The 21,343-nt window shown below is 39.0% G+C and overlaps 1 protein-coding gene across 2 annotated transcripts in view; it reads right to left on the minus strand.

Moving 5' to 3' along the window:
• SLC10A7 (solute carrier family 10 member 7) overlaps positions 1-21,343 on the minus strand; it is a 139,564-nt gene that overhangs the window by 44,597 nt on the left and 73,624 nt on the right. For both annotated transcript variants that reach the window (XM_030946911.1, XM_030946910.1), the window contains one exon: positions 3,705-3,740. In XM_030946911.1, coding sequence (XP_030802771.1) covers positions 3,705-3,740 — 36 coding nt within the window. The remainder of the gene's footprint in view (positions 1-3,704; positions 3,741-21,343) is intronic.

Here is a 21,343-nt window from a genome sequence, read left to right on the forward strand (position 1 = left end):
AAGATCCTGTTTTGACACAAATGTCCTGGTAGTTTTATTGGCAAAGGAGCTAAAGGGGGAGTAATGTCTGACAGTCCCACAGAGGGTTTGCCAAGTGTATCTTTAAAAATACACATGAATTTTGTATCGGGTCTTTAACTGCTCTGCAGGCATGCTTCTGAAGATAGTGAAGTATATAAAAATGTAAAATACTGACTTATCTCTAACATTTTTGATGGCTTTCAATAGAAGTACATAGATTCACACACTTAAGATTTCTGCTACTTTGATAACTAACCTTAGAGAAAACAAAATTTCTTTTTCTGCTTTAAAAATGTTCATGATGGATCTGTTACTCTCCAAGTGTACAAAGTGACAAGAGGGGCATGGACAGCCTCATTCTCTGAATGCTTTGGTACACAGCCTCCTAATCATTGCTAATGAAGCATTGCAGAATGCTGCAAAGAAATATCAAACAGCATCACCTCATGCTAACTTGAAACTGATTTAACTTGCTTTGTTTCTGCTCACCCCATATATGAGCTCCAGTTATATACAGTTTATGGGATATTGGCCATTTGTAACATCTTTGCTGGGAATATGGCATATTAACTGTTAATAACAAGGGTTAACATGAAGATGATGATAATGCTGATTAACATAACTGGGAAGAAAGATTCAATAGCTTCTTATCAGGCAAAATGTTAATTAGAGGTATCTGTGACAAAGTCAGATATTCTTTATAAATTTTATAAAGTTTAGCTAAGCATCTTCATACAGTCCAGTAATTACAGGCACGGCATTTAAGCCTTCATTAAAATAATCTGAACCTCTTAGAACGTTAATTTTGATTAAGATTTACACCAGAAGTTTCATAGCAGAAATATATTTTTCAGAAATGTAACTGACTTCCTCTTCAACACCATTCACTTAAGATGATAAATTATTTGCATTAAATGCATTATTTATTACAGCTTCAACATGCCTTTATCAATGTTGTTTAGACAATTTATATTTACATTACTGGGCAATTATGAACAAAAAGACAGCTCAGAACATTATATTCTCTGGTGCACACAGGGCAAAATGAAAACAATAACTGCTACCTCAGGTTAAGCTATATAACAAAAAGAAGCTAATAGACAACAATGTATTTTATTTCTGGCAGCTCTAAAGGTATTTTATGCACTCTACACAGGGAGAATAACAAATATGAACATTCAGACTATCATAGCACAACTCAGTGGAAGAGTTAATGCTCAAGAGTAGCAGATTCAGGAACTAAAATTCATTGATTATGTTGACTTGAAAGGCCCATGAATAGCATTCAGCAGCTCAGCTCAGTTATTGCAGAGGTAAATGGAAGTTTTATTTTGAAAGTTGAAAATTCCACCCTGTATTAATTAAGCATTAAGGCTAAGTTGCATGACTATGCTGCATGCTTCAGAGAAGGAAACCAGGACTTTCCTAGTCCGTGTTTCTCACTGCACAGTAACTCCACAGTCTGACACGAAATGATGGAGCTGCAGGTTGTAAGCAAGCACACAGAAACATGTGAGCTGTGTGCTTGAATCCACTATGTGCTCACCAGGCCAGATGTATCAAGGACACTCAGAGAAAAACTAGAGAGGTTCACATGAAAAAAGGGTTTCAGCAGTCCAAACCACAGACTGTCACAGGACATGGAAACTTGGGTTGTGCACATTCAGCTGTCCCAAATACCTACCACAGGATAAACTGAACCTTCAGAGAGGGCAGACCTCCTCTTAGCAAGGTGTGCTGCGGGGCTGACCAGAATCCTGCTCTTCATCTGTGAAACCCTCAACAGAGACCTCAAGAAGTTTTAAATATTTACATAGCACAACAGAAGTCCTCAAGTTTTGGGCTCTGTGACAAAACCCCACAGTTCTTGTAACTCCCCTCATCCCCAGACTAGTTTGTTTATTGCTCTGATGACAAAGCAATTCATGTGTGTATCTTCCTCAAGAATAACAAGTCCGAGTCATGTCACAAACCACCTAATAATTGATGTGAATTTTACACACTTCTCATACAAATGTTTCCAGGGCTGGTAGGAAGAACAGAGACATGATTTGCCTTCCTTTTCTTGCACACATGAAGTTTTGCCACCTCCTCTGAGAAGTAATAGTGAAAACTGCAATTTATGGGGCAGAATATCTTGTTATCTGCCTATAAAGACACCAAACAAAAGAACTTTATCTTGACTGAAAATATTTAGAGATCTTTCCTCAACATCTCAGTTTCTGCAGAAAATAGCCACTTTGAGTATTCAGTGCCCCAAACTTAGTGAGGTAAAGCACAGGGAAAGCTGACAGTGAGCAAAAGTAAAAAGAGCTGAAGTTTCACTTAGAAACATGGGCACAGGTCTCTGAATGAATGCCTGTGGAAGAAACACTTTCTACATACAAGAGAGAAGAGGACTGGAAAACAGTGAGGCAGACCATCCTGAATCAACATATTTAGTTCAAGAACAACAAACCATCTGTCTTTTTTGAAAGGAAAGTTATCTTTTTCAACCTAGAGTAAGTCTATGGTTCCAGGTGTACGAGAAAGCTTTGCTGGTGTGTATCAATATGTACAATATGGTCAAAGCAGTTTGTGTGTAAACACAGCTACATCAGTGAATTACAATTTGTTCTGGTAAAATAAAACTCTTCCCACACAGTTATTGTGAGGCAGTAGCTGATGTTACAGCCACTCTCACCGTACTATTTATCCCAGTTTATACTGCTATATTTGTATATAGCCCATATGTTGCTTAAGCATCCCTGCTATAAACAGTGCATCCTTTGCATGCCACTTACAAATTGTTTCAGACCAACTTCCCACTTCCCCCTTTCCAGTGTGCTGACTTACATACAAAGCCATCAGTAAGACAAACATAAAAGAAAATGTATGTCTTCCTTGAAATTCTTGAAGTGCTTCAGCTTATATTCCACACTCTTCACAAAGCCCCAGCTCTCAGCAGCTTGCACCACACCACACCAGCTGTGCCAGCAAATCCTCAAGCACCAAGACTTCCTATCTGACCAGGGATTTACCAAACACCACCACCCACCTGCAAAAGCCTCTCCATTGTATGCTAATATCCTTGCCTTTATAAAACATGAAGATAGAGCTTGGCCTCCTCCCTTTCTCTCTACCACGAGCTGCCAGGACCCAAGGCCCTCCTGAAGGGTGACAATTGATCTAACAGGAAGGAAGCAGCACTACATTTAGTGAGGCACAGGGGCTCCAGTAATCTGTCTTGTCTCTACCACAAAGATACTCATGGGCTTAGTTGCCCAAAAGCAAGGCTCTGTTTATCTGAGTCGTGCTTTTCCAGTTCTTCTCATCCACTTCAGATCAGTGCAATCCTGTCCAGCTCCTGCAAGTGAAAGCTCTCCAAGAGCTCTCCTAACCGAGTTATCTCCTTACCTGGCAAGTGTTTGTATTTTACCCAGCCTGACTAACAGCATAGGATTTTATACTTTTGTAAGAGCAACAGCTTTTGGTCATCTCAGAATGAAGTGTATGTATAGATAAATACATCATGATACATTTTGATGGCCTTCCTGGGAGGCAGCTCATTTCAAATATTGACCAGAAAAATCTTCTTCATTATTTACACATTGTGAAAACCAGCCAAACTTAGATCTTAAACATAATGTCTAATAGGTGCAAGATTACCCAGTAAATGTATATTAATATATCACGATACTTACAAAAAGCAAAAGCAGAAGTGGAGTTATAACAATGCCCTGGAAGAAACAAACAAAAACAGTCTGTTAGTCAGGGAGGCAGAACAATCTTAACTTTCTTAGCTTAGTACATGGAAATACACAAACATCATTTAACACCACAGAAATTAAGTAACAAGCTCTACTTTGCTCTTCACTGAGCATGTACTTTAACATTCATGCAGCAATCATTTTATAAACTACACTCAGTACCAAATACCTTTTTTTACCTTTTTGCATCTAAGTCCCTCTGTTCTAAAATGTACAGATATATATTCTGATATACAGAAATATGGATCATTTATTTTAAAAAAACCATATTAAAGCTCTTCCCTCAGTGTGCTGTATCTTAACTTCACTAAGCAGCTCCTCCTTAGGGAGAGGCTTGATCAAGTCCCATGGCACCCAGTCCCAGGTCCTCTTCTGAGCAGAAGCTGCCTCAACTGTGATGAATTAGGTGTCGTGACTGTGTAATGTAAGCAGATATTCCCCAAGGAAATGAGCTGAGATCTCAAAACTCATTTCACTTGATTAGACTTCATGTCTCACTGGTAGAAGGCAAGTCTTTCATCTAATTTAATCACACAGGACCACCTCAGCTTTCCACATCCCCCAGGCAGATGCAAGCAAAAAGATTTGTTGTCTTCACTGACAAGGAACAGGTTTAAAGCTGATGATTGGACAAAATAGAGGATTTTAAGTTTCATGAAAGCAAATCTTAGAATGAGTTGTTTGGGTTGGGAGTTAACATGACATGCATCACTTTCATAGCTGCAAACAGCAATTCCCCATCATCCTTCCATCTGGCTTCAATATTTTATTATTGCTCAATAAAATGATTCCATCATTTAATGCATGCTAATTCATAGAGCTGGCTCAGAACTTCTCTAGGCCAGGACTACTCTTCATCCAGATAGGTCACAAGAACAGCTAGCTTTCCAGCTATTCACAGACTTTATTAAAAAAAAAATTGGACAAAGGTCTAAAACACACTCACATTTATCTGAAAGGGTGCTTATTTTATGTTTTATTTAGCTACAAGTGAAAAACAACTGAACAAAAAAACCTAGTTGTCACCTACTTTTCACTTAACCTTGAGTAACATGGCTTCACTTCAATCTCTTGGAAGAAAATATAAAGAAAAGCCTGAAACAACTAGTTTTGTATTTGCTTTCTGGGTCCACAAAAAATCACAGATTCAGACAATCAGCCACAGAGAGTTCCTATTGTGTTCCTAAAACAAAATGCAACAAATAAATGCCACAAATTATAGCAGACAGGAAGGATCAAGGAGGCAACAGTTAAGCTGTGCAACTTGAAGCCTCTGCAGAATTTAAAAACATATTTCAAAATAAATAATATATGCCATATCTCACTGCCCCACAGCCCAGATATCCATAATAATTTATCTTTTTGCAAATATCACAATTGAGATAGATCATAAAAGACTGGAAAGAGAAGTAGAAGCAGGAAGAATTGCTTCAGGGAGTCACTCACAATTTACAGGAGGTTTAGACCAAAGTGCAGATAACAGATATGAAGAAATATAGGTGTTCAAGTACAGCAGCTGGAGAGGAAGAAACAAAAGTTGGGGAAGGGAGGAGGCATCAAGGACTGAACTGACACTTGCATTCAGCAGAATCTGTGAGGAAGAGCTGACTGCAAGATCTGTGTAATGCAGGGACAACACAGTCACTGCATCAGTGACCACAGCCCAGCTTTTAGGGACAGCTGCCACGAGTACATGAGCCACACCTTGCCCTTCTTCCCTTTCCCCACTGACAGGTACACCGCACACCTCAAATGCTACCAGACACGACCAAGTGCCTGAGTGTCCCCTCAGCCTCCTCTAATTTTGGGAGGGCAGAACCCCACTGCAGCAGGGTTCCACCTCCAGGCTTTTGCACAAGTGAGGAGGAGCATGGATGGAGCAGGAAGTGATCTGAAAGCATCCCATACTCCCCATACTCCTCCTGAGTGCAGGGAGGAGAGAGCACAGTGCCAGCTTGAGAGCACAGCCAGCTCTCCTCTGAACCTGAACAAACTCATTGATTCAGCACCATTAGCTATTTCTTACGTGCTTCGTGCCTCAGCAGGGTTTTATAATTTACAAAAAAAAAAAAAAGGCAAAGGTAAAAACCCACACCAAACCAAACCAACCTTTCTCTCTATCTTGTTGATAAATCAAGATTCTGTCCTTCCTCCTTGGGATGGGAGCTGTGACTTGCTATTGAATTACTTCAGAAGCTTGCCGATATTAACACAGTGGGCAACAGCCACTGCTAATTCAAAGCCACAAAAGGAAACTGCACTTCTGTGACAGCAACACTTCTTGTAATTCTGTAAGTGGGGAGCAAGAGAATCCTCCTATACCTCATAAAGAGATTCCTGAATGAGCATGCTGCAAACCTAGCATTCAGAAGGTCAATTTTAGTAATTTGTTATTAAATTTTGCTATTTAACCTGGTGATCTTAATAATCAGAAGTGGGTTTCCTGTTGCCTCACCACAGAAAGGATTTACAAGGTTGAACTTTTCCATTTGCAACACACACACGATTCCCTGGGAAGCTAAACAATTACCTGACAGAACAGACAAGTTCATATTAAAAAATAGATGCTGTTGCTGAATCAGAGTAATCTTATGTTAATGTTTTATTTTGATAAGGAGTGCCAGTTTGAAAAACCACAGGGTTCACATTAAAACCAAAGGGGATTTCTTCTCAGTCAGTAGTGCAGTGGTGGCTGATGCTTTAAAGGGGCAAGCAAAGCAGGATTTATTCAGGGAGGGAACCTCTGTTACCCAACCAACTGATGGAAGTGCTGAAGAACAGGCTTTGGGGATGCAAAGCCCATCTATAGGTTAACCTGGAAACACTGATGTGCTTTTATGAGCTGAAGCCCTTCTCTTCAGGATCCTGCCCCAGATATGAAGAAGGGCTTATGCCTAACAAGAGGCATTACCTTTCCCTGCACACAGCACCCTGCTTTGACACATTACCTCTTCATTAGGAACATGCTCCTCAACATGCTCCTGAGCATTATGTGATGCATCTCAATTCATATCCACTAAAGAATAATAAATAGAGCAGTTCAAGTCCAAAGCCTACTGACAGAAAATACAGGAGACAATTTACATTTTGAATGTAAAGCCCAAAGTCTGATTCACTAAGAATAAAGAAAATGTGGAAGCAAACAGTTGCTCCAGAGCCCAGCTCACTCTCCAGCAGAGGCTTCACAAAGATGAGAATATTCTGACACTGGCACTGTGGCTGCTTTCTAAGATTGCAACTGGCTGAGAAGCACAAAGGAAGCTAAAAATCAAAATAAAGATGACCATTTCTAAGTCTATTGGACACTGAGACCATCAGAGAGGAAAATGGAACTAAATTTGACAATGCTTTTCCCTGCCTTGCTTTCCAGGCAAGTGCTGTCAAATACATAGTGTATGGAGATAAACAGATTGTAGATTAGCACTTCCAGCAAAAGCTGAGCATCTGCCCTTGAGAATGCAAGGTCATTACACAGTTTTAGCATCTTCAAAGTTCGGGTGGAGTGTTAGGCTTCCCAACTGCTGCCCACAATGGAGTCAAAGTTGTAAAGTGACTGTCGTTTGCTATCTGCAGAAAAACTTTCAAGAAATCCATTTACACCTCTGATGTGAAAGACTGACTGAATATATTTCAATGATTTTAGTGGAAAGGGCAGGAAAAAAAATCTCAGCCTGACATGAGACACTGATACAACATAGGAGTCTGAAGAGTCAGATACTTGGAAACATCTCCCCACAGTAAAGATCATGAAACTGATTTTATTTAAGAGAGTTTAAATCCAGGTTTGTGTGTGCAAGCATGTACAGCAACATACATGTAAACAGCAAGGATGTACTTGGAGAGCCATTTAATTGTTATTTGCTTTGATTAGATAAAGTTGCTAAGAGGTTTTCTATAGGTTTCATCCAGTGCAACATTGCTGTAGAGCAGGTATTAAGAGGTGTTTATCCTCCAAAAGAATACATAAAATCAATACATGGAACTGGCTGCCAAATCAGACAGGGAAGGGAAGCCACCTAATGAATTTGAAACTATGGTGGCAAATCATTAAGAAATTATGCAAATAGGAAGAGGGAGGTGGGCACAGATCCAGAGGGACACATGGTAGAAGACAAGTAGGGATTATTGTAATGAGGCATGAAATACATGTGAACTTTCCTTAGTTTCCTTTACCCACAAATTTCCCATGCAATTTTTCATCATTCTTACAGGTCATCAGTACAGTGAGAAAAGCCTTAACCAAAGTCATGTCTGATTTGCCTAAAGAACCAGGGCTGGAAAGGAGAAAATGGGGTTTGTAATCAAGGCTCTGAACAAATGTGTATTTTCTGAAATCTATTTCCTACTTGTGCCTAATGTTATAGAGGCTCCTGAATGCCTCATCAGAGCAGGACACAAAAGAAGAAGAATTGTAAGCAGTGTTACATAAAAACTTACAGGGCAGCATTTCCATGCTACTGATGGGGTAAGGTGTCAGAAAAAAGCTTATGAACACTGGATAATTTCATCAGAAGACAAGCATAAATGAGAAATGAAACTCAGTCTTCTTCTGTGTACGGCAGTATTTCTCAAATTTAAGTATTTATCTCTAGAGTTCCTGACACTTTTAGGAAAAAAAAATCAATCAAAATAAATATGAGCTCAGTTGGTTAGAATATGTAGTTAATAACATCAAAAAACCACAGCCTGCACATGCCACTTCACCACCCAACACACAAATAAAAAAAATTTCCAAACACTAAACTGTAGTTTCTACAATTACAATGAGAGTGAAACTTTATGTCAAAATATGTGTTATTTCTATTTCTTATGTCTTTTTTTCCCTTGATTTTGTGTGTGGAAGTGCGTTTTCAAATTTTTTTCCTTTATTTTTAACAAGTTTGCAGACAACTTATATAATGTTTTACATTTTAAAAAGAAAACCCTGCCTCCAGAAAAAAAAAAAACCAAAAAACCAACCCTTCTTCTAGCTCTGAATTAGGCATGCTTGTGAGCAGCAGGACAGCTAATACCAAAGTTCTTACAGAATACAGATATTCTCAAAAAAAAATCACAAAAGAAAAAGTAGGCACTCCTAAAGATGGAAAAGCTGACTGTTCAGTGTTTTCACTAACATGACAGAAATTGTAAAGAGCACAGCAGCACTCAGAGCCAACTCTCAGTCTATTCAAACCAAGGAGCACAAGACTCCCACTGCCCTCACCCCCCTCAGACTGGTCACAGTTCCACTTCACAGCATCACCCCTGAGTAAATACACTGTTTATTACCTGTGATACCACACTATTCATCATCTCAAATAAACTGATTAAAAGTGTACTCCCATGTCATACTGCTTTGCAGTAATCTGAACTTTAGATATCATATACAGAATGAGTCCATCTGTTAAAACGTGGTTTTCACACACCAAAATCCTCAGCAATTCTTCTCCCTTTTTCCACCTGTCCCCATACAGTTTTAGAACTATGCAGAACCTCTTGACAGACGCCACAGATCAAGGACAAAATCCCTATGCTAAATATACACACTTGGTTCCAAACCAGAAGGGCAAAACCCACTAAAAGCCAGGCTGGGACCAGGCAAGTTCTTGTGAAACCACAAGTAGGCACTGGATGCAGAAGCGGCAAAACAGAAAAGGGCCTGATAACAGCTGCAGAGGTAACTGTGAATTTCACATATCTCAGTTTTTAGGTACTAAGTCATTTGAGGATGAAGATTGCAAGTTTTTAACTGAAATTATTCCAAAAACATTTCAGTGCCGTAGTATTTGGATCCAGTGGCTGCAGGAACCTCCTTGAGAGACTCTCTTTTTATGGGATCTTTAAATAGCTTTTAATATTTGTAAGCATGGCTATACAAGCTATGCTGTTCATTTGACTTACTTAAAGATGCCAGCAGAGATGATAAATTTCTGTTGATTGAGATGTTGAAATTGATTTTCAAAATAAAACATGTTTGCCCCGTTTTGAACTTTGCCCCCATGTAAATAACATAAATGTTTGAATTTATCTCTTGCAAACTCAGATATTAAATTACAGCTTTCTCATATTACTATAATTTCAGTAATTTCCCCAAGATGCAACTTGTGTCCCTGTATTGCTCCCCCATGGACATCACAGAAACTCCTGGTTTCAGACAATTACTTGCCTTTTGTTTTCAATTCAATTATTTTCACAATAATTTCAAGTGTAAAACTCCTACTATACATCCCTCTTCTGTCAGCTACTCTAATGACATTGTTGGTTCTGAGAAGGCTTATACAACTGCAATTATTCAAAATAAAATATGTAATTAAGCTCTTTGTCTTGTTCTATATGAAATGACCATTCTGAAAGCTGGGGAGAACAAAGGCTTATGAACTGAAGCTTTTTGGGATGCTTAATACACCCATTCTCCCCATAATAAATAAGAGGAAAATCTGAAAAGATATTGAAAATAAATTCATATGTTTTTGGTAAAATGATAAATATTGTACCCTACCAAGATTACAGACTACAATACAAAATTGAAAATACAATTCTATGTAACCCTAATTCAACTATAATTAAAAATAAACACCACAGCAATAGCTGTAACTCATCCAATTAGGCCAATATTAGATTTTAATAACAAAACTGCAAAATTAGAAGCACTATGTCAAATGGCTTTTGATTTATCAGCAGGGGCAAAATAAACCAGATTTCATATCAACTATGAGATTACGCAGAGGACTTTGTGAGTTATTCCAGACATTGTTATACCTTTGTTCTGTTGTATTAATCTAGTGCCCCCAGTTGTGGGAAGGGACATTAATTTGAAAAAAAAAAAAAGAATTATGAGGTGATATTAAAAAACTTACCAGCATCAAATAACAGCAGAAATCAAAAGCATTTCCAATATTTATTAATAATTACTATTTGCAGATGTTTCTCTTGCCTACATTTTTTACAAGTGTGAAAAAATGGAATCAAAAGGAATGTGAGCAGCCAGAGTTCAGTTCTTTCAACAAAACAGATCAGAGAAACAAGAAATGCCATGATCTGAACTACCAGCAGTAACACCACCACACTTGTCACAGATGAAGCGTAAAGAATAAATCCAAAAGGAAAGAGCATTCTTTTCAGTAAGGTTGAAGGGGGGGGGTTTCTGGTATCAGATTGAGTGTTAAGCCAAGAATAAGAAAAGAGTATTTTAGAAAGGTGAAACTAGAGATAAGCCCAGTTTGCCTGGCTTTCCCAGCAGAGGGCATCTTAAACACATTAGAAATGTGTTTCTTACACAGCCACAGAATAGTTCAGAACACAGCAGTAAGGATCCTGAAGTTTTAAAGCAATTAGGAAAACTTCTCGGTGCTTTGCAGGCAATACAGGAGTAATATCTGGAATGACGCACAAAATACACCACAAGTCTCAATCAGAGGTGGAAATGACCATTTCCATCAAATGGCCTGAAACCACCAGTGAGGGGGGAGCTGGCTGGCAGGGTGTGGAGTAGATTCTACAACAGGTGGGATCCTGGGTGCTGCCTCTGGCTACACTTTGCAGGTGCTGCATCCTCTCTGCAGCAGCTCCACAGCTCTGTGTGTGACCAAGGAGGTTCCAGTGGGCCTTTGCTCACGTTTCTGGAACAGGATCAAGTCAGATCCACCACACTTGTAACACCTTCCTGCAATTTTTTCTTGCCTCTCTCTGGTGCAATGCATATAACCCAGCTCTCTTGTTGCTATCTGCAGTGACTTCAAGGAAACTATCGAGCCTGCTGGAGCTACATTTTCCTCTTCTCATTTCCTCTTCAGTTGCTTTTGCTGACCAGCACTCCTGGCCTCAAGACTTTATTCCTCTCCTTTACTTTCCATCACAATGTAGCCTTTTAAAATTTCATCCTATGCAAATATTTTTCCTAATTCCAGCTGATTAAATCATTGTCTGTTCCTATTCAAATAAATTTCACAGGGGGTGTCAGCAGAGAACAAGATCACTAAGGTTCTGTACATCAGGATAGGGGTTTTTACACTGGCATTAAGTGGATCTTGCTTACAGGAGACATAAAAGCGAGAAAGGAACTTTTCAATCATCCATACCCTAACTCTTTTCAGAGTGACCCCCTTGTCTTTGCAAAAATCACTTGGACACTGTAATCCTGTAATTTCTACCACTGCAAGCAGGTTCCACACCATATAAGCATGACCTCAGGAGGAGGAGGAAAGGCACAGAACTTGTAGGATTAGGGTGTCTGTAGCTGTAAACCCAGCCCTTCCTTGAAAAAGGGTTTAAGATATAATGAGGATATAATAAACCTAATTACATGTGTTGGGGTGTAGTTTAAGTGCAAAGTATATTAGTGCAGTGTTAAGGATGCACCACTATTTCTCCTTTGTTTTGTACAGAGAAAATAAAAATGCTGTAGCAGTAACAAACATGTTTCACAAGAAAAGGTAATTTTTGATCAAATTTTTAAGTCTGTTTTCGTGAAGAAGAAAGTTTAAAAGAATCTAAATTTCTGCTGTATTTGTATCTATGCCAAGTCACAGGCAAATCTTAATTTCAATTACTAAGAAGCCATTCCCAGCAAAGCATGCCAGCCTAAGCACCTCTGCTCCCACAAAGCCATGTGGCACTAGGACAGGATGGCACTAGATGGTGCTGTGGGACCTTCCAGGGAAAACAATCTCCTCATAAAACAGAAGTTATTGTATTGTTCAATTTGCCAGAGAGTTGATTCTATATTTTGAGACACATTGAAGAGTACTAAGACCCAACAAAAGAAACTAGAGCCGCAGAAATGGAAGGAAGACACTAAGTAAACACTCTGCTTTGAGTGACACTGCTTTTTGGAGTGGCTAAGTGCCACTCTTCCACTGGAAGGCTTCTTGCCTCTCCTTCCCAAAGGAAAAGGATGCAGTTTTTATGCTCTACACCAGCCTTCCTTTAAAGGGTTCTACATGTAAAACAGAATTGAAACAGTCCCAGGTCACAGCTCCAACAGGCAAGGTCCTCACAAGACAATAATTCTCTGGGACTGGACCTCACCATCCTTTAACAGGCACCATTTTATTCCAGTCAATGTTTAAAGAGTTATTTTGACATAATGAGCTTTGAATCAATGAAACTTTGAATGAACTAATCTGTGCCTTTACTTTTCCTGCCATGATGATCAGTTGTGTAAAAAAAACCAGAAGCATAAAGGAATGATTATAGAAACCTGAGAGAAAAGCTATGGCAAATTCTAGACAAATGAGCAATTTTAAGCTGTTATCAAAATTGATTCTACTTATTTCTTTCTATACCTTTTCATGTAATTGAAAACTATTCAAGTAGAACAGGTTCTGTGTAAAGACACCACCAACAAAGCACGTTTTGTTAACATAAACACTATGTTTAAATAAACTCTGATCTCCTTCATTCTTCTTCAAGCCAAGAACCTCAAACAGTGCAAGTGTAAACACTGTAAAAACCCTCCTTGACACATGCAAGAAGAAAAAAAACCTTTATATAATGGGCAGGAGTGTTGTTCCAATAAAAACCCATAAGGGTTAATTACACATCAGTAATAGTAAAACACTTCCTTAGCATTGCAAAGGTCTCTTGGTGACCTGCTATTCAGAAATACCATCTATAACTTATCACTAAAGTGCTGGCATAATTCTCCACTGCCCCAAAATATGGGTATTATCTGCATTATCCGTGAAATCAGGTACTATCTCCCTCACCCCAAATCAAACCAACAGTATAGTTTGTCTGCAATTATTGTTATGAATTAGATAGGCTACATTGGCTTTATCAGAAAAAATGTCTCATCAGCCAACATGCTACCTGCACTCTGTAAGGTGAGAAATGCCCTCAAATCCCCAGGATCCTTTCAAGATCATTCCCAAGTCTGCTGGAAAGTTAAGATATTATCAATTAGTTTGAGACCAAGCTCACTCATACATTCCCTTGTTTTATCTTTAGTCCAAGTGCCCTGTTTTAATAAAATACATGACAAAGCTCATTTAATCTGTTTCCACTGTTCTTCTCAGGTAGGATTTCCACTCAGCACTGAGTATTTCCAAGGCTAAACCCAACCCAAATGCACAGAAGCCCATGCATAGACACAAACCCCCAAACCCAGCCCCCAGTATGGTAATCTATATTGCTTGTGTTCTGTGCTGCTGCCTGGCCCCAAGTCATCAATAATGAATAGAAATGTACAGCTACAGCAGTAGCCTGTGTCATGGGCTTGTCAGGGATTTTTGAAAAGGAACAAAAACACAGGTCTGCCATTTGATTGTGTCGTCTTCTGCAAACGCAGGAAGGGCAAAGCAAAGTGGTATTTAAAAAGGGGTAATCTGATTAACCCTTTTTATATGAAATGAACAGTTTTCCTCAGCCATATAGATTAGAAAATCACTTGCTTGCAATGCAACCAGGATTCTCCTAGGCCTGAGAATTCAACAATAATGTTGGTTCTGAGCTCAGGGAGGAGAGGTTTTTCTATTTTAAGATAATAAGTACATACTCAAGAGGAATCAAATACCACAGTTTATACAGAGGGAAAAAGGATTTATTTTCTTAGGAATCCAGCAAGTTCAGTATCAAATAAATGTTGTCCTTGAAGAAGAAACTTAATGCATGTAAACACATGTACACACAGTCAGTGAAAGGCATGGCATTATTGAAAAATACACAGTCCTCATGAATGGGCTAGAAAACATGAAAAAAAAAAAGGTGGCACTTGTATTTCCTATTTATTTTCAAATGTTCCCAAATACATTTCTACAGACATTATGACTGTGGTCTTACAGGAGTGATTATCTCACATTTTACAAACAGAACACACCAGCTGGTACACTACCAATCCAGCCCCTGGGGAGGGTGGGTGCCAGACTACAAAATGTCTACAGGACACACACAAACTAAACTGATTGAAAGCCCAGTAGTAAACCCAAATCTTTCTTGCTTTCTACATCTGCATAAATTCCAGAAAAAGTCCTGCATTAATATATTTAGTTAATAGGAACATTAACTTCTGTAGTAGATGAGTACATAGTCTCCACTTTGGAAGACTCAACTGAAGATACATCCTTGTCTTCAAATAACCTGGAACTAGACAAACTGAGACAATTTATATAAGAAACTATATAAACATGAACTTTCAACCTGGCATCAAATGCAAGACATCTCAATTCACATTACATTGCCCGGCCTTCTTTTCCAGAAGCCAGAAACAAGAATAAGCACATGTTTTAAACACAACTGAGGAAAATCTTCAGAAAGCAGTAATAAATAATACAATTTAAGCAGGCTGCTCTAGGTTCTGACCCAATGTTATCTTGTGATAACTGTTTTTATGGCTAGAGTGGGATGTTATAGTATTCAGCTGAGCTCAAGTGTGCATAAATCGCTGAATGTTCGTTCATGGGTTGAATATGTTATTAATGAGTGTGAATAAGGAAAAAGGACCATAAACCACCTTTCTGTGGCAGATAATAAAATAACTGCCTCAAAATCCTAAGTACACGCTTCCAGCACGCTAAGGTTAAAAAAACCCCCAAACCACAGAAATGTGATTCTTAAATTGAGATAATTTACTTAAAAAAGAAACTTTATCCTATTTAAAGAATTCTAAAATTATTTCATAGCAGAAAAAGTTGCTTCTTAATTCTAATTCCAAATGCACTTCAGCATGACTACACTAAATATATTTAATTTTGCAAATTCTATACAGTCAGTAAAAAGTTCTTTTCTCCTAGTGACATTTTTTGTGGTTTTGTGAGTGCTCAGATCCCCTCCTCCAGCCTACTGCCCAAACACAGGTTTGGCAGCACAAAACTTCTGCCTTGTTTTGAATATCCCCATGGAACACACAATCCACTTAGCACACATTTTAATGTGCTGAATATGCACATCTGCAACAAGAAAATACAGGGGGGTGTCTCATGTGTGGTAGAATGGGCCAAAACCTCATCCTTGTTATCAATGCCATATGACCCTTGGAGCATCTTGTGATTTACTTTTTAAAATCCATCTGCTTCAAATATGTTCATTTTTTGGTGTGTTTTTCACTAGACACAGATCTCACATTCAAGAAAAGACCAGTGCCTTGTTTCAGTATCACACTCTTGCTCAAGTGACAGTGGAAAGGTAAAAACATCAGGCAAAAGCATCCTAAAGAACTGCTTTAAAAAACCACAACAACAACAACAAAACACCCAGACAAGGAAACAAACAGGAAAAAAAAAAAAAAAAAAAAAGGGGGGGGAGGAGGGCAGCAAACAAAACTTGGCTTTGTACTTCCATTTCCTGAATGGTTTGTGCCACTCCAACTTGCCATCAGAGGGAGGCTGCTTTTCCCCTCTCTGATATGAATACTGGTTTTGCATTTAAATCATTCTGCCCTGAAATGTGGGTCTTTGATTCAGTAACATAACAGAATATTTCCAGAGGGGGAAAATTGTTTCTGAAAACAAAACAGTCCTAGTCTAGCAGAGACTGTCTAGGCAGGGAAGGGAGCTGGTGTGTGAGACTGGAACCAAAGGAAGAGAAAATATTTCCCTCACAGCCCCCACAACAAAGGATTTTTTTCATTTCAGCTCTTCAGAGCTCAAATGGCAAGACAGTTTTAACTTGGAAGCTGTTTCTATTTTACAGGAGGTAAAACAAGAGAACAACTAAAAGATGTTATCCAAGATTTCTACCTTCCTCTTCTCAGAGCAAGAGTCTTCAGCCTACTTTGTCCTCAGGAAACCACAGCTCCAGAGGTGGCTCCTCTGTGACTCCTTCTCAGGCTTTGCCCCAGCTCTTCCTAAAGAACCACTGCCAAGGCTGGAAGTTCACAGTATGGGGTTAGACCACTTGTGTACTTACATTTACAAAAGCCTCAGTCCTCTGGATGCAGAATATTCTCATTCTACAAGAAGAATATATTCCTTTAAAAAGTGGAATCCCTTGTAATTACTCAGTTAAATGACATGCCACACACATTCACAGAGCCCGGTTAGCTGAAGGGACAAAACATATCCCTAAGGCCCTTTGAGTTTTACTGAGGGTTTCTAGGATTTTTTAACAAACAAGAGATTTGTTTGTGCCTATTTTGTGTGCCTAAAACTTTCCATGAACTGTTTCACCTGGTGGGTGGCAGACTGGACTTGTCCATAGAAGTTGTACAACACTAAACGGGATCACTTGCTACCCGTCCCTACCCTGAACATGGGAATTGCAGGGAGAGCAGCAAGATTTAACTCTACTAAGATAAACAACTGACACAATTTTCAAAGCAGTTCTCAGATGCTCTGTTTGCCTGATTGATCTAACATAAATCAGTGATATGCAACCTAATAACACATTGCATATCATTGCCATCTACCACTGTGAAAATCACAAAACCAACTCATCACTCAGCTCAATATTACCTGATAATAATTAATAGTAACCCGTTACAGGGCAGTTTCAATACCCACAACATGGAAGAATTAAACGGCCTCAACTTGGTGTTAAATATTGGTTCTGATTGAAAATGACAAACACACCTCCTGTCTGCCTAGGTTTGAGGAGTATGTTTCTTCAGAGAACAGATCCATACCCACCAGTTCATTCACTACCAGTTTACTGTCAGCCCTTTTCATTTTAAGTGTAATTTCCATGTGAAAAAGCCACAATTTTGTGGTTTTTTTTGTACTGAAGTCTTACTGTATACTCTCACACAAGTGACAAAGCCAAAAATAACTGGTTTTGTTATTTTCAATTACACACAGCTATTTCATTTCTTTTCCAAAGCAGTTTCAGGCAATGCAAATGCACATAATACAGGTTGACACAACACCCCAATGGGCAAATCAAAGCCCTATTACTGAAAGGCCATAATGCCATCATCCCACTCATTTCTGGATGAGACAAAAAGGATATCAGGCTACCTCATACACAGAGCAAAAACAACCACCCTCTAAGGCTAAAAGTAACAATAACTTGGGATGTTGCTCCTAAGCTGCAAACTATCTAAAGGCATACACTTTTTTTTTTAAGCCATGGTGTTTTACTGAGAAGGTACATGACGTAAAGAGTAGAAAGATTGCTTGCCAGATGCCTACTAAAGCTTTGCATGCACACACACAAAAGATAAAACTGCTGAGTTATTTTTTATATAACTTATGTAAGAGGGGTTTTCAAATGTAAATATTATACTTAAATTAGCATTTCTGGTTTGCCTACAATCAAAAGCCTCCAACATCACAAGTCATGACAAGGAGGTGGCCTAGCAACCTAGACAGACAGACACAGGAAGTTCAGTCAGTCAGTAATAAAAAGCTTTGGCTGTCTGGCTTCAGGGAGAAGAAAATTGCTTGGATGATCACTTCAATACTCTACTAGGTGATGCACTATTTTATTCTTTCTGATAGCTGCAGTTTAAAAGAACTCAAAACAGGAAAATGTACATGTAAAGGCTGAGCAAAGATGTGGACTGAAGCTTTATTTTGTTTCAGATTCACACTTTTGATAGATCCTAGGGAGCCAGTGAGAGAAGAAAGGAAACTGTCCCCAGTGCCTGACAGTAACAAAAGTGAAAGCAGCTGCTTGAGCTGCCTGCAGGGTGGCTCTAGGAGCAAGGGGCTCTGCTGGGGGGGGCAACAACCTCTGCAGCATCAGCAGTGTCACTGCAGTGCATCTGCCAGCAAAACAAAGCATCCCTACCAAATCACAGCCATAATTCCATTGCTTATCATGATTCACTGAAAATACACTGTCATGCTACTCACCAGCAAATCTACATCTGAATTTACCCTGTGGTAAATTTACAGTGCTGCTCATGTGGGACCCAAGCCTGACCATGCTGCTGAGCAGCTACAGCTCCTCCCAGAGAAAGGAGGCATTCTGCCCCTAGCAGGAAAGTTTGTTTCTTAAAAGAGGTCTTGTCAGAGCTGAGGATTTTTTCTCCACCCTTCCTCACAGTGCTAAACTCTATGCTAATGAGAAGCTTTAAATTCTTCTGACAACAAGACTGAATTTTCTCTTCCCAAGCCTTCCTGAGGCTCATTCTTTTCTGTTCCTTTCTGTCTCTCCTCAAAATCTTTTCCAAAAAGATTAAAACTATAACCCTTCAGGGAGCTGACTTCCAAGTACCTAACATTTAAGCCTATACCCAGCAGGACACAGAGGCTCTCTGCATTTCTGTCATATATATGTTTTTTCAATAACTCTTACTTAATCATGAGACCAAGAAATAACTTCTACCTCCATTACTAGTATCAACATTGAAAAAATTCCCAACATTAGCTTGTCTTCAGTCCCTCTCAACTACTGGAAACTCACTCAACAACTGACAAATAAATCTGCTTTGGTCATTTATCCAGCAAGCAGTGATTATCAAGATGAACATTTCCAGATTTGACAAGTAATTGCTGTATTAAATACCATAAAAGTACATTTCTCAGAAGTTGATGGCCCACTCAGAGAATTCTTATAATTAGCAGCAATAACCATTCTGGGTAAGTGACTATTCTCTTCTAAGGGTAATAGCATCTGCTTACATAAAGGGGTATTTTTGGCACATTCTCAAGGTCTTCTTTCTTCTGCCCTGCTGTCAGAACTCTAATCAGGTATGCACAGCACCTACAGTGGTCCTGCATACTCCAGGTAATTAGCCTTTCCACTAATCAGAGAGCATCTCTCATTGCTGCAAACACACAGGACACTGACTGTTCCTTAACCCTGAGCTTTCCTTTGCTCATTTCTAAAAGAACTGACTCAACACCAGGAACCTTGAACTACTCTTTCAATGCACACAACTTAGAGCTTTCCAAATAAAATAATTTCTGAGTATTTGGCTGGAAGCTGAATTTAAAGACATGAATTATCGATGTTTCAGCTAAAATGTGTCCCTGATCTTTCCTTTTCCTCCTAATAGTTAAGAAAATAAAAGCTCACAATTTGTTTCTCTGTGACCATCTTCACATGCCTTTCTGCTTGAAAAATTGATCATCTTAGATAAAAACTAATTTACACCTGTGATTTATTAAGACAAGAAACTCGTGTTTAGAGGGAAAAAGGCTGCAGTGAGTGTCTATGCTCTGACAAATGGCAAAAAATACAGCTGATTTAACAAATGAGTGATCAATCAATGATGCACTGAGGCACATGACAAAGGGAAGTCAAAATCCATTACATTCAAGAACCTCCTTTAAATTCCACTTCAGTGCACTGACCCTGTTGCTCAATGCTAAAGACTTTACAAGGTTTTCGGAAACATTTAAAGAAGCTTTTGTTTTGGCATTCAGTCAGCTGCACCTCACAATTAACACTGCCAGACTCCTCTCTAATCAATTATTCATTAAGATTACTAGCATATCTTTGGAGTGCCTTAACTCCACATCAGAAGTGTGTGAGGGATGATACATCCGTGTGTACTTTGCAGAATGAAAGGCAGACTCGAAGCAGGTTTGAACGTTAAATGGGAACAAGGCTAAAAGGAGCGAAATCAACACTTTTAGTCAAAGTTGAGCTCCAGGCGAGCTGCAGGCAGTGCACAGCGTGAGAGAATTTGGCTCCAGAAAGTGCCCATGTGTTGACAGCTGAATAAGAGTTTGAAGGCTTAATGGTAAGAAATGTTCCGTCAGTGGTAATGTTACACTTTACTTACTGAGTTAACTACTCATCTTCCCCAGCCCTGACAGCCGATGACACAAACCCCACTCAATTCAACTTTTACCACTTGCTATACAAACATGTTTATTGTGGTTCCCATGGCTAGCATTTTTACCAGTCAAACAAAAAAAAAAGCCGGAAATCATTTTCAGGATATAACTGTCAAATACAATTGTGCTGAGAAATTAGGAAGGCAAAAAATCTGAAAAGCTGCTCAAAGTATAGAAAAAACCCAAATAATTTGAGCCTATTTCTACAACTATAATAACAGGTGTAAAATAAGCAATTACCAATTTATGTTGTGATAGAACCTATTCTATTAAACACATGAGTTGGTGAGGAAGATATTCAACCTCTTAACATAATTTAAGCACATAGGTTAGGAAGGTTCTGTATTTAAAGCCCATGAGAGATCTAACTTGGGCTCTGAAGTTAGAAGGTGTAAATGGTTCTCCCCATAGCACACAGAAAAAACCCTATTATTGCAGAATATTTTAGGTTAGAAAAGACCTTCAAGATCCCATTGTCAAGTTGAAGTTACGAAGTTTTCAGTCCTTGTTTGCATCCCCCTGTTCTGCCTGGCTCAGAATGAACAGCCAGGTAGGACAGTAGGCAAGGTGAGCCTAGAGTTACCTAGAATTTTTTGCCTTTTCTAAACATCACAGCATAAGTCTAAAAACAAACAAACAAACAAAAACCCCGCCAAAAAAAAAAAAAAAAGAGAAAATAACAACATTACCAAAGACAAGCAAATGGTAGAGCCATAACTGTTCCAGTGCTCACAGTGCAACCAGAGCAGAATTAAGTTTTCTGAATCTGAAGTGGTATTTAATAAAATCTCACAATCTAAGTGCGAGCAAGTCTCTAGCTGCTACATAACATGTCAGTAAAACACCAGAGGTGCCTAATATTCCTCTATTCTGCATGCCTACAGCTGCTGCCATCCTGACTGAGAGCAGCAGCTCTGTGCTTACTTTCCA

The sequence above is a fragment of the Camarhynchus parvulus genome, chromosome 4, assembly GCF_901933205.1.
Source record: "Camarhynchus parvulus chromosome 4, STF_HiC, whole genome shotgun sequence".
NCBI lineage: Eukaryota > Metazoa > Chordata > Aves > Passeriformes > Thraupidae > Camarhynchus > Camarhynchus parvulus.